The 13,591-nt window shown below is 40.2% G+C and overlaps 1 protein-coding gene across 1 annotated transcript in view; it reads right to left on the bottom strand.

Annotated features, from left to right (window-relative positions):
- Positions 1-13,591, bottom strand: part of LOC133117744 (regulator of G-protein signaling 7) — a 78,272-nt gene that overhangs the window by 38,915 nt on the left and 25,766 nt on the right. Inside the window, exon 3 of the mRNA XM_061227327.1 lies at positions 2,107-2,203. Coding sequence (XP_061083311.1) covers positions 2,107-2,203 — 97 coding nt within the window. The remainder of the gene's footprint in view (positions 1-2,106; positions 2,204-13,591) is intronic.

The raw sequence follows: 13,591 nt of genomic DNA, 5'->3' as shown, positions 1-13,591 counted from the left end.
GCTTGTCCTAATTCACAGTGACATCACCGAAGCGTCTCCGACAATTTCACACCACGATCAAAATAAGAATCTCACGCGTTTCTGGTGACGTAAAAGAAAGCCGCATCAGAAGCGTATACCTTTGCAGCGTCTTTTTTTAAACACGGTTATGTAAGGCAGCGCATTACATAACGTGGTACGCTGCGGCCTGCGTTTTCACTAAGTGTTACTTTCCATGTTAAAAAAGGGAAGAAACGAAAAGGCACGCAACTGCATTCGTGTTCGGTGTTTTCTTGAAACCAGCTAGTTGATCTCTCCCGGTCTTTAAGGTAATTTACTGTGTTATGAAGTGATGGTCGAGCTCCACGGTCATAATTTCGCCTGATTAAATAGCCACGAGTTCGGCCTCGCACGGCTCATGGCTGGGGCTCTGAAGATCTGACAATCGCCTCATTAAATATTGTTTCCCTGTGTGCAGGCTATCCTCCGTACAGTAATTGTGTCTTTTCCCTTTGACGGCTCAATGAGACTAATGCAGCAGAGATGCCGCTCCTTGGCTGACAATTTTCATTCCGTATTTAACAAGATCATACAACTATTCAGTGTGGTGTGAAGGGACTGCTTTGATTTATCTATTTAGCAAAATGCTTTTTAGGGGACTGTGAGACGTCTGAATTTCACAAAGCGGATACGTTCTTTTGTTTAGGTGAAGTATGAACAAAAAAAGACGGGCTCAGTTGCAGCACAGAACACTGGCTAGGATAAATGGTACACTGTTAGCGCCTTGATAACATAATAGTCTCTCCATTATTGAATAATGCTATTGAATTTGTCTTTATAAACCTCAAGGTCACGGCACTTCATTCATCTGAAATAATTCCCCGAGTGTGAGCATTGTTTTTTCATGTGTGAAGTACATATGGCATAGATAAGGTTCAGTAAACAAGCTCAGAACTGATCTTAATTGCGGGGAAAGTCATGGATCATTCAAATTATTTTCCAGCAAGTGAAAGGGGGAAAATGCTAATTGGTATTTATGCCAACAGAGTTTATTCTTCCAAGCTAATGAATATTTCCCAGATTTAGACTGACTTCACTGGTAGAAGCCTGGCCCTGCTGAAGAACAAGCCCCTTGTTCGTTCCTCCTACTCCTCCTCCTCCACCTCCTTCTCTCTGTCTCTTACTGAACATCTGTGGTCATGTTTAATTGCTTGTTCATCTCTCTCTTTGTATGCGGTAAGATAGCTCTCTACCTTCTTGACTTTGATGAAAGTGGATCTCCATAGACGACAGATTGTGACCTTCCAGTTCTTTCGTTCCAAAATCTACTTCACGGAGATTTACCATTTTATGTTTCATTTGTGGCCAGAAAGTTTGGCCAATTGCCAATTTACAATTGGGGATAATGAAGTTCTCATTCAAAGTTGGCCTTCAGAGAATGTTTATTTAAATTGGTGGTTCTAGGCCTTGAGGGTTTAGAGCTTTTCCCTGGTGAAACGCAGATCTCGTACAACTGAGATAACATTTATTCTAAAAAATGCTGTGAAATAAAGCTGTAAGAACTGGTGACAGGATACTTAACATTTCTGTGACCACCATACGTCACCCTCCATAAAAGGACCCAACAGAGGAAAATACATCACAGTGATGCAATGTTTAGACAATTACAGCTCCTCGGATGTATCAATCCCCATAGGATTGATCATGGAAAAGGCTTGGAAGACAGATGCTATTCCCGGTGATTCCCCACTGCGTCTTTATGAGACAGCTGACTTTGACCTTGGGAATTTCCCCGCCGTTTTACAACCACCTCAGCCCATATCCTGCAGTGTCTGTTAGGGGACGTTTTTCCCACAGTTCAGAGCATAGCAGTAGGTCTTGGGGCTTGACTATGCGCGGTAGTGTGCCTCCCCCAAAATGAAACCTAAGCCTATTTTTGAGAGGTATAATAGTAGTGAGCAGAGAACATTTACTAGAAATTATGGATTTGAGAAAACTGGACCATAGGTCACCAAAAACATACTATTTCCAACAAATTTTGCTATGAGGTATCTGCCACACTCCAGCATCTTAGCCATGCATGCCCATGTCACATAAACAAAATTCATGAAATTAAGTTTGACTTACCTGAAAAAACACTTGGAATCTTGGATAAAAAACTTTTCACTGTGCGAATAGGGATTCCATTCTTTTCATCTTGCATACGGGCTATGATATCTTCCATCTATGAAAAACAAATAGTTGGGAAAATGCTATTAAAACATTGGCCTGCAAAATGTGACACAATACATTCACATTTCCACTCAGATGTGAGTAATGTTTCTCTTCTCACTGTGCACTAACAAAAATGGCATACTTCCTGCAAAAATGAGATTAATCTACCATCACTATAACAGAGAAGGTCAACAGTCAATCCAACAGTCCAGATAACAGTTTTACTGCCGGAGGTGGACAGTGAATAGATTCCCCTGCTCAAGTGTGCTTATGTAACACAAGATGGAAAAAAGACACACAAGAAATCACAACAGCAGGAACCTTGAGGCTGAGTGATGGAAGGGTTTTGAAGGATGTTTTCCACACCAGAGACCGAGCAGGAAGTGCAAAAAGGAACACACAGGACAGTGTATGACTAAACCACCAAAAGACCTGCAGACACACACACAGACACAGACACACAAACATAGGAAACCACATGAATGCACATGTAAACACGCACGTACCCAACATCTTATCACACATATGCACAGATGCACAGTCATACAGACAGATGAACACACATAAACAGACAGTAAAAACACAAAAATAAGCATAAACTTTGTGAATGAATTCCATTAGAGAGGATGTGGACTAATTAAAGTTACAGAGGAATTCCTATAAATTATGACTAAAAAAGCTGGCCGTAACAAACAGCCAAATATGAAGCTTGAGAAATATAGAAATACAGAATACAAGACTACTACCACACCTACTACACCAAGATATACTTTTGATTATCCTTCCCACATGGGATGAGAAACATCCAAAATAAATCCATCCTCAAGTCTTATTTTATTTTATTTTTCAAATGCTTTTCATTTAATCACATGCAAATGGGACATTTTTGCATACCTGGCTTAGATAACAGGTGCTGGGAGAAAAATAAATGCAAAAAGAAATTGGACTCCCGTATACTATATCTTGCAAAACAACCCAAGACAAGACAGGATTGTACCCGAAACATATGTCGGCTTCACAATTAAAGGTTGTTTTGCAAGATACAGTGAGCGAGAGTCCAATTTCTTTTTGCATTTAATCACATGTAAAATTCTCATGAGAAATCCTAAACTCAGACTGCCAAGGAGTGGGTACCCACAAGCATTCCCCAGAGACCCAGCAGAAATTAAGAAGTTTTTCACATAATAAAAATTCTAGTGTTCTAGTGAAAATGTTATTTTGTTTTAATGTCCCTTGCAGTGCTGATTTAAGCACAGAAGAATATGCTTCTTGACATTAAGACCAGCGACTCATGTCCCCTGCAGGGGATAGAAATGAATTGCCAGGTCTTAGGAGGTCATATGAGATTCTGTTTTGTTTTGTACATGCTCGTACCCTCTAGCCAGCAGACGTCTACGACACCAGCCTCAGAGCAGGATAGCAAATAACCACAAATCCTTGCTGACCTCAGAAAACAAATGTCATTCGAATAATAGGTCACACTTTACAATAAGGTTCATGAATTGCCATGAATTGCTAATGTAGTTGTAATTAATGATGGACAAACACATTAATTAAGCATGAAATTAACTTTTCATTCATTTATGCATGTATTAACAACTAACTAACATATTTGATGCATGACATTTATATCATATATATTAACAAACCATAGTATGAACTTATAATTAGTTCATCATTAACAAATACATGAACTGACTTTCTCATTCCAATATTAATTGACAATTACTAATGTAGTTGTTAACATGAATTAATGTACAAATACATTAGCATAGCTGTACAGATTAACTTCTCAGTAGTAGTTTGTTATCAAGTATATTCGTCCATGCCAATTCATGGAACCTTATTGTAAAGTATTACCGAATAATAATAAAATAAACCAAAAAAAATGAGGTTTTCCTTTCTCCTGGAAGACAGCGGTAATCCAAAAAGTGCAGGTGTGAGGCATCGATAGCCCGGCTGCCTGCGGGCTGAACATCTGATTCAGTCAGCTGACCCGACGCTCATTCCCTCCAAGACTAAGCAGCTTTCCCTCCCAGCCCGATCAACAGTGTCTGATTCCTCCATTATCTGCTTATCTACTTAAAGCAGACCCGTCCTCGGAGAAGCATTGTCATTACTGACCGAAACCCTTTCCCTTAGCACACCCAATGTGCCTCTACAAAAAATAGAGGTCACAGACAATCAATCCTGCAGAGATGCCAACTTAGTGTTACTATAGCAACACTTTCATTCGGGGTGGGGAGGGGTAGAGGCTTGGTAGAGGTTTACAGTTAATGGAAGACAGATGTGAATAAACATTATGTTTTCAAAAAAATCATAATCTACTTTCAACGTAGTGCAAACTATTCCATCCCCTCCTTACCCTGACAAGTGATTGCTACCACTCACTGCAGCCCCTCTGTTGTCAAGGCATACATTGAAGAAGACAAGTGTCTGACAAAACACTTAGTCACTAGGCAAGGAAAAAAGGAACTTGTGGTACTCAGAGACCCACGAGTGCTTCATACTGATTTTCTTCCACGTTGAATAGAATGTAGTTTTGTATTGTGTTATTACTCTAATGAGCCCATGTTGTGAGAAGAACTCCTACCAGCTGCAGAGGGCCAATTTCTGCCTGATCTCTGCCTCCAGCAAATGAGTATGGTGCAATGTGGGTAATTAATTTCCATTGTACATACAGTGCAGTTAATCCCACAGACAATTGCAATTAAAGCAGCTAAACCTATTATTTAAAGACCTTAAGAACAATGACGGAACATGGGCGCTTGGTCCTAAAAGGGCGTAAAATTGATTCGGCCATTTTTCGGGTAGATATTGCTGGAATGTTGAAAAAAGTCCTCAAAACGATATTTGGTGATCTAAGGCTTTTGGCCATTTGGTTGCCTACAGGAAAAAACGTTAGTTTACTGCCATTTCTCGCAAAGGTCTCTCCGCAACGCCCACACGAGCGCCTTCAACATGACTTCAAAAAGAATGCTCAATTTAATATGGACTGTGGGTACATAGCTTAACTCTTTAATGAAAAAAAAAACGCATTTCCTGACATGTTCTTCTACAGACATGCAAAAAAATAAATAAACACTTCTCCAACGTAACCACTCAGAACGCCGCAGTTACAAGTCATGCATCAAATATTCAACAGGAGCACTGACGCATTCAGGCTTTCCGAACACGACAGAGTACTCCAGGAGAAGTTAGCAGTGTGGTTTTTATGTACATGCTGAACAATGGCAACAGTGTCAATACTCTACAGCACCCTTTCTCACAAAAAAAAAGCCGACAACTGTACTAACAGAAACTTCTTAACCTGAAGGTACTCCTAATGCATTCGCTGGTACACACAATAGGGGTGAGCTCTCCCTCAAGGATAGATTTTCACAGTATAAAGTAGAATTAGCATTTTCCCAGTGAGTCATCATCAAGCACACTGGCATTAAACTCAAAAGGGTTGCTGCAAATAACTTGCCTTGGGGAGTAAACATGGTAATACATGTTGTGATTAACTCTCAGAAAGCACACTCATTTCACCTTTGGGGAGTATCTGAGTGATTGCGATCATTACACATGTTTTATGTTCCCTCTTGTGACTTGCTCATCCAGACTACACACTCTGGAGCAACTAGGTGCATACAGATGAGCCATGAATATAAAGTAAAAATAAAAATAAATGTGGAAAAAACAGAAGACAGTATTGTCAAACACTGAGAAATTTACATTGATACTGAACCTTAAAAAAGTGCTTCTTCTGTAACACCAAATGTATCTTTTGTAAAGTCCTCTTTAGTCCATCACACTGTACAACAGTAAGTTCATATGACACAGTACTCCATTAAAAGTAATAATAACGTAAAACCACAGGTGCCTACAGTAGCTCAGGGAATTGTAGATCAATACCAGCTTGGGTACATTAGCATTACAGGACAATGAAAAATAGCAGAGCTGGTACAGTTCCAACTTTTAAAATGCCTGAGTAGAGAAACAATCGTGATCCGTAAAAGTGCAGCAGTTGCAGACAGTTTCATCATTCAAGTAACACCTCACCTGTGTCAGAGCATCTGCCCCTCGTGAAGCTGAGACACCTCGACAGCTCCAGGGACTATGTTTTTATTTCAGCCTCACCGGGCTAAGGAAGCTAATTCAGACGTGCTACAAGCTATTTGTAGCACATTCAAGCTACTTACGCATTACATTACATTACGATCATTCAGCAAACACTCTTATCCAGAGCTACAAGCAGATGTGAAGAACATCAGCATTGAGCCTCTTTCAGATGACAATAATAATTGGATATTGTGTTCAACCCCGAGCAAGGCGGTGACTGCACATGAGAAGAATCAAGTACCACCAGATGTTTAAACTTTACTTCATCTATCCAGGATGACAGGGTTTTGCTAAACTGTAAACAAGGGGTGAACCCTCACATTTGAGCTGTTCTGTTACTGTAGATCATACAAAGCTGTAATGTTATTTGGATGCACCACAAAAGGTCAGCGTCAGACTAGGTCAAAGTTGAAATGCTCTGAACTTTGAGCATCGCGGCATTCATTTTGAGCTGTGCACTATGCCAGGCGTTTCGCTGCTGCAAAGTCAGGTGCCAATGCTCGCTCCATAGGAAATTTTTGGTTTGACGCCATGTTAAGAATTTCGATGCTGGTCACGCGCAAGCCGCTTTTCTCTCAGGAGTCTTTTTCAGATATCAAATTCTGAACACACCACCCAGAGAAATTACAATACTATTTGTTGGCCATCCTGTGCAAAGTTTAGTACACATCTGTCTTGTCTGAGGCAATCTGCCATATCCATCTGAAAATCTCTCTCTCTGTCTCTCTCTCTGTCTCTCACTCGCTCTCTTCTCCCTCTTTCGCTCTCTCTCTCTCCCTCTCTCTCTCTTTCGCAGAAGCAGCCCCTGCACGAGTCAAAATCAATCATGCAATCAGTTGGAAAATAAATAAATCATGTTATTACACACAAATTCAATTAGCCACAAATAAACATTTTAATTTGCACAGAAGGAAAACGCAGTCACCCCTGTGACAGAAAGTCTCTTCATAGCTACTTAATGAGTCAGTGAAGACAAGGTCTAATGTTGTCAAATACCTTCTCAGGCCATCACACATAACCCAGTTACATTTCATAATGTCCATTGGGCTAGCTCATTATTGTTTCTAAATACATCTCTTTCTGTTTACACTACTGCATTGCTGCCAGCTGTGTTTGTGGATGAAGACACGGCATCCAGGTAATTTCCGGAAGGTTTAAGATATTAATAAATCCTTTTGTGACACGAGAAATCTTTCTCGCAACAATGACATCCATGAGGATATGAGCAAACTCCTGCCTTCTTTGGTGTTAGTCGTAGCTATTGTTTTCCACTGGGATGACAGTGTCTAATTCATTTTCATCAAGCGAGGAGGCGATAAAGTGCATGTAAACGTGCCTTCCGGGCCTCTCTTTAATTAGAAGGAAGAAAATACAGGACGGCCGTGTCCATCACAGCCGTTTAAGCAGTCCCCTGGGACCCCAATCTCACTGTAACGCTGTCCCCCGCAACATGGCTGAGCGCTATACCCCTCTCTTTGGCAGAGAAACTAAACAGGCCATACAACTCTGTCAAGAGCCCCAATCAGACAACCAACAGAGAATCAAGACTGAAGGTAAATAAAGCCCTACTGAAGCTATTCCCTGAAATTTCTAGCTGTTCGTTGAGACCACAGCATGGATTCATTGAACTTGACATGTAAATAAAGTTCAAAAAGTTAAGTTTGGAGATTGCTGAACTTGCCAGTTCAGAAGAAATGTTTTACTATAAAAAGAACAGGTTTTCTGACATCCTACAGTAATAATTCCAAGTGGGAGTTCAGCTTTGCATGCATTAATATGAAATGTGCATGCTTAACTTTCACCAAAAAATACCAATTTATTTATTTAAGTTGCTGTTCAAATTATATGCAAAATAAGACAACATGTTTCCGAATTAATCATCTGACACGTGGCTAACAGCAAAATACACGGCTGCACCTAGGAAGCTATGTGATGGAAGATATTTCTCTTTTCCTGTCATGCTTGATAAGTCAAGGTCAGAGGAGAGGGCCAAAACCCATCTGAGCTGACAGAACGCTCTCCCTTCCAGAACGTATCACACGCACTATTTTCACACCGATACTGCTGCTGACAGCAGAGAAGAAACTGTGTGATTTTTTTAAACACATTCTGCGTGTAAAAAGAGGAAATTAGGCAATTAGTGAGCACGTATCTGTGTCCATATGGTGATTCTTCTTTGGAGAAAAACAGCAGATCCCAAATCTCTGGTTTCTGACTTATTTTTTGACCTTCGGAATAATTTTAAACTGCAGCATCTGGTGCGTCACTCCCCGAGGTCTCTCAGCAGCCTTAACTGTTCTCATGACAGGGACGTTTTCACCGGAAACCAAAGAGAGGAGAGATGTGTTCACAAGCATAACCAACTCTACGCTCTATTTCCCATCAGGAAATTGTATTTTTGCTAAAAATACAAAATGGCCTCATAAAATCGGTTCAATAACTGTTCACTTAGAGCCAAACCATCCTATTATTGTCATGGAACATTCTGGAATGAGTGTAGACAGTAAGTAGTAGTTTCAATCATTCAGTTAATACAGCTCTAAGGTAACAAAGTGTAAGTTATAATACAACCCCAATCACACTCCAGTTTGAAAAAGTCTTGGCAGTTTTATATGCATAAAGATTATTAGAATTACCACTTGATTCCACCAATTCTTTGTGTAAGTTCTGGAATGTGTACTGTGAAGGTTTGTTTTGCATTAGCTTGTGGCAAAGAGCAACACCAAGCCTCACAATAACAATGGTACCTGAATAGAATAATAAGAATAAGAATATAGATACAGAAAAGTGGATACATGAACAAATGTCAATCTGAAAAACAGCTCAAATATAAGCACATAAATGTAATTTGTATGTCTTTACTTCAGCATTAATCACGCTCACACAGAGCTAACAATGATCTTAATGTAAAAGAGACACATGATTCTGTATTATTGTATAATACACATGGTTAAATACAGTGATCCATAAAAACATATTATCCCCAATAATATGGCCACACTCACAGAACTATGATCTGAAAAGCTGCATTGTCTCACAGTATGTATCCAGTTTTAGTTGAGTGTGCAGTTATTGCCACTGAACAAATACATTTATTCTTATTTTTTATATGTAGTTCCCCCCAAAAAATGTTTAACACCCATAACTCCAGATAAGTAGATCTCCTATGGTCAAGACCATCAAGCACTGCTTTGTCATTGCAGTCATGGTACAAAATGCAATGACACAAAAAATCTGACACCACAGCAATTTTGTGTCCCATATACTATAGTAATTTAAGGTTGTTTACTGTATAACTTATTGTTATCGAAACATTTTATTTGTATCTTTTTGTGTACCATTTCCTTTTAATAGAAACATTTTACAGAACCACAAGAAATTCCATTGTACTTATATAAGAACATTAGAATGTTTGTTGGAGAGAGTAGGCCATTCAGCCTATGGCCTACCATCTAGTGAGAAACTAGCGCTGTGTATTGAAAACCCGATGGATCTTTGCTCTTCCATGGAGGGACAATTCCCTCTGTATACATATCCTTCATGATATCGGAGACATATTTGCCTTTATTTGCCTTTAATTTCCACCTACACGTATGCGCCCTTGTACGCCTACTTATCTCAATATGCCGTTTACAAAAGGTATTTTGCACTCAGCAAAGCACCTTTTTAATTTGCTCTACAACCCAGCACTCCATAATATGGGACACATGTATCGTTTGCGTCAATGATTAATTCAGATTGAAACATAAATAATGGTAATAAAATGCCAGAGCAGTGCTCACGTACTGTACCTACAGCTCCTCTCTTACAGTATTTACCACCTATTTTCCACCCAGTCATTTAGGCCTCTTTTCACAGAGCAGATTTACAGGATTAAACCCATAACAGCGTCATCCATAAGAAGCCTCTTCCATTTTTAATCATCAACGTTCAGTATGAATAAATATTTTATCTGCATTGTCAACTCTTTAATTACAATAACGGGCATGAGGAGAGAATGAATTACTATCAATTAATTATCAAAATGTGCTTCGTAGACTAGGCGGCAAGAACATTCAGACAGTTGGTAAAAACTAGCAATTTCATGTATTCCATCAAAACCGGTACTTAACATTGACTTACAAATAAATCCAAGCAGTGCGAACACAAATGCCTTTCATTTTGGTTATGGCCAAACTCACCAATTAAATGTTGATGTAATTGTCAGTCAAAATTAAAGATATAAAAAAGAACTGAATCCAGACTGAATTTGAAAAACACCAAAATAACAATGAAAACAGAGTTGGAGATTACTGTTTGAAAGGTAAAGACAACAGGAAAAGCAAGAACTATCCAGCTATGAGAACCTAGGTGGCATTTGCACAGTATCAGCCTGTGATGCAAAAAAATTTACCCTTTAATGTCAAAAGGTTTTTATGCACAACTGGGTAGCACTAGAGGACCTTGTCTCAAACATATCAGCTTTGAGACGAGGTGCTTTGCTGACTGGCTTGGCGATAGGTCCTCATGGTTCTCTTCCCACGCCTGGACCCCCACAGTATTCAGTGGAGTCCCTTAACCGCCGGTGGTGTCACTGAATTGTTAATGCGGCTCTGGAAAAACATCTATAATTCAGCAGAGGGATGACACCTCTGATGTCTCCATGGATGACCGATGTTTAACCTTGAGCTCACCGTCACCCTGGCCTTGCTAATGGGTTACGGGTTTATGGGTTAAAGCCCATAAAACGCTTTCTTATCGACACTATCACAGGTCTGTGACACACCGTCTCTGTTATAAGGAATGTGAACATAAGGATGGGCTTAGGTCTGTATCTTAAATCCAGTGCATTCATTGCCATAGGACAGATCTTTATTATCCAAAGTGTTGTTTAAATATTCATCTCTTTGAACTACCTTCCCTTTCCTACAAGGTCCTGTCCCCAACCTGTCCCTCATAAAGCATCAGCAGAGCTGTGTAGCCAATGATGGCCAGGCCCCAGACACTCCTGCTGCAGTTAGACTGTACCCACCTGACCAACCAGGCAGTTCACTCTTGCGTGACGAGGTGTAGAATACTCTATCTACCAATACCCTCCCTCTCGGAGAGACACATATTAAGTCAGCACTGGCAGAAAAGCGGTACCTGATTATCATACATACAGTAGTGTCACGTTTCAGGTCTCGCCATGTTTTATGTTTATTTATGTTTATTTATGTTGTCTTAGTCACGTAGTGTCTTATCATGTATTATGTTGTCTAGGTTCGTCATGTTGTTTAGTTATGTTTCGTTACGATTTATTTTCTTGTCATGTTTAGTTATGTCTCGTTACGATTTATTTTCTTGTCATGTCCAGTTATGTTTTCGTACGATTATATTACCTGGTTATGTTGAGTGATTATCGTCTTAGTTTCGCTTTGTGTTATGTTTTGATGCAGGTTTATTGTTACGTTAACTGGTCGTTGTTATGCATACACTTTTACATGTTTTTCCGCAAACCTTGCGTTCCGCCTTTTCTCTCTCGCTCCTTCTGTCATTCACTCCCTAATTATTTCCATTTGTCTATTTACTAAAACGACTAACGCTAGATCAGGATTGGGTAGAAACTAACAAGACTAATCATGGGTTCATGTTACGTTTCTCGTGCATGTCATTTACTAATTTACTAATGCTAGGGCAGGATAGGTTTATTACTAACGATTACTAATCTCCTTGTTAAACTTGTCATCCTTCGCACCTGTTTTCCATTTCCTTGCTACGCTCTAACTAATTGTCTACACCTGTCTACACCCGCATTTATAGCCCAGTCGCGCAACTGTTCTTTGCGAAATTGTCTGCCTCTGTTTTCCACGCAACTCTTGAGCATTTACTGTTTTGATTACACGTTACGATCCAAGCCTGTTTACCGACCATAGTTTATTGATTTCTGTTTTGTGACCATCGTTTGTTTTTTGACTACGTCCTCGCCTACCGTTTTTGTACTTTTGCCCCGCTGATTGTTTCATGGTTTCGACTCCCGCTTCGCCCACGACTACGCCTCTGCCTGCCGTCCGCCTGTTCATCTGCCCCGCTGACAGCTCTCCTGCTACCGGACCTCCCAGCACGTCTACCGACTACGAGATTGCCTCTTCCCTCGGCACCGTGCTTTTTGTTTGTTTTATATTTGTTTGGCTGGATCTTCGTGTATGGACTTTGCTTGTGTTTACTACGCTCCTGGGACTCGTCCCGAATAAAGCCCTAACGGGACTTTATTTAACTATTGTTTCTGAGTCGTGCATTTTGGGTCCAACCCCCACGCACCCGTCTCAAGTAGTTCATTAAAGGAATGGAGACACCAATGTGTGTCACTTATCAGAATACTGGGGCACCACTGTTTTCGATTAAATAGGCTACTCTTGTGGCAACTTATGGAAATGGGTATTTATGGTCAATTGACCTCTGGTGGGTCGCCTGTTCTGCCTTTCACTTTGAAATAATGTATGGACATCATGGTCCGCTTGACCATGCTAGTCATAATTAAAGGCAGCCTGTCTAGCATTTTTATACATGACGCTATACATGCTGGGATGTTATTCGCTGAATTAATTTGTTAAATGTCTGTGGTTAAAGGTGTCTGGTAAACAATAGTTTGGAAACTTAGTCATTTAGATCATTTTAGTCATTTAGGTCGGCCTGTAGTGTAGTGGTTAAGGAACATGACTGGGACCCCGCGAGGTTGGTGGTTTGATCCCCGGTGTAGCCAGAATAAGATCCGCACAGACGTTGGGCCCTTGAGCAAGGCCCTTAACCCTGCATTGGTCCAGGGGAGGATTGTCTCCTGCTTAGTCTAATCAACTGTCAGTCGCTCTGGATGGATAAGAGTGTCTGCCAAATGGGAAAAATGTAATGTAATGGTCTGAACAATAGCTTAACCTCTTGACCACTTCTGCATGCTTTTGTGCATTTAGTTGCCTCCACATGATTGGCTGATGAAATATTTGCATAAACAAGCTGGTGTACAGGTCTACCTAATAAATTGCTCACTGAGTGTATATATATGTATATATATATATATATATTTTTTTTTTAATCCTAATTAGCAACCACCCACTTCATAAGGCTAGGAACTGAACAAACCACCTTTAGCATTTGCAACCATGTTGCACCTCAGCCAAGCAGTTGAACAAAGGGATGGCCTTTTTCAGGGAACAGTATAAATGCTCTGAGCGACAGCCATTGTTAGGAGACAAATGTTAGACCAGTGCAGTCTGTACATATGCACGTCCATAGCTTTGATTGTGAAGGAGACTGGGGCAAACTGTTTGAATAACACACA

This window comes from Conger conger, chromosome 2 (genome assembly GCF_963514075.1).
Source record: "Conger conger chromosome 2, fConCon1.1, whole genome shotgun sequence".
NCBI lineage: Eukaryota > Metazoa > Chordata > Actinopteri > Anguilliformes > Congridae > Conger > Conger conger.
This window is presented reverse-complemented; position numbering and strand designations above follow the sequence as displayed.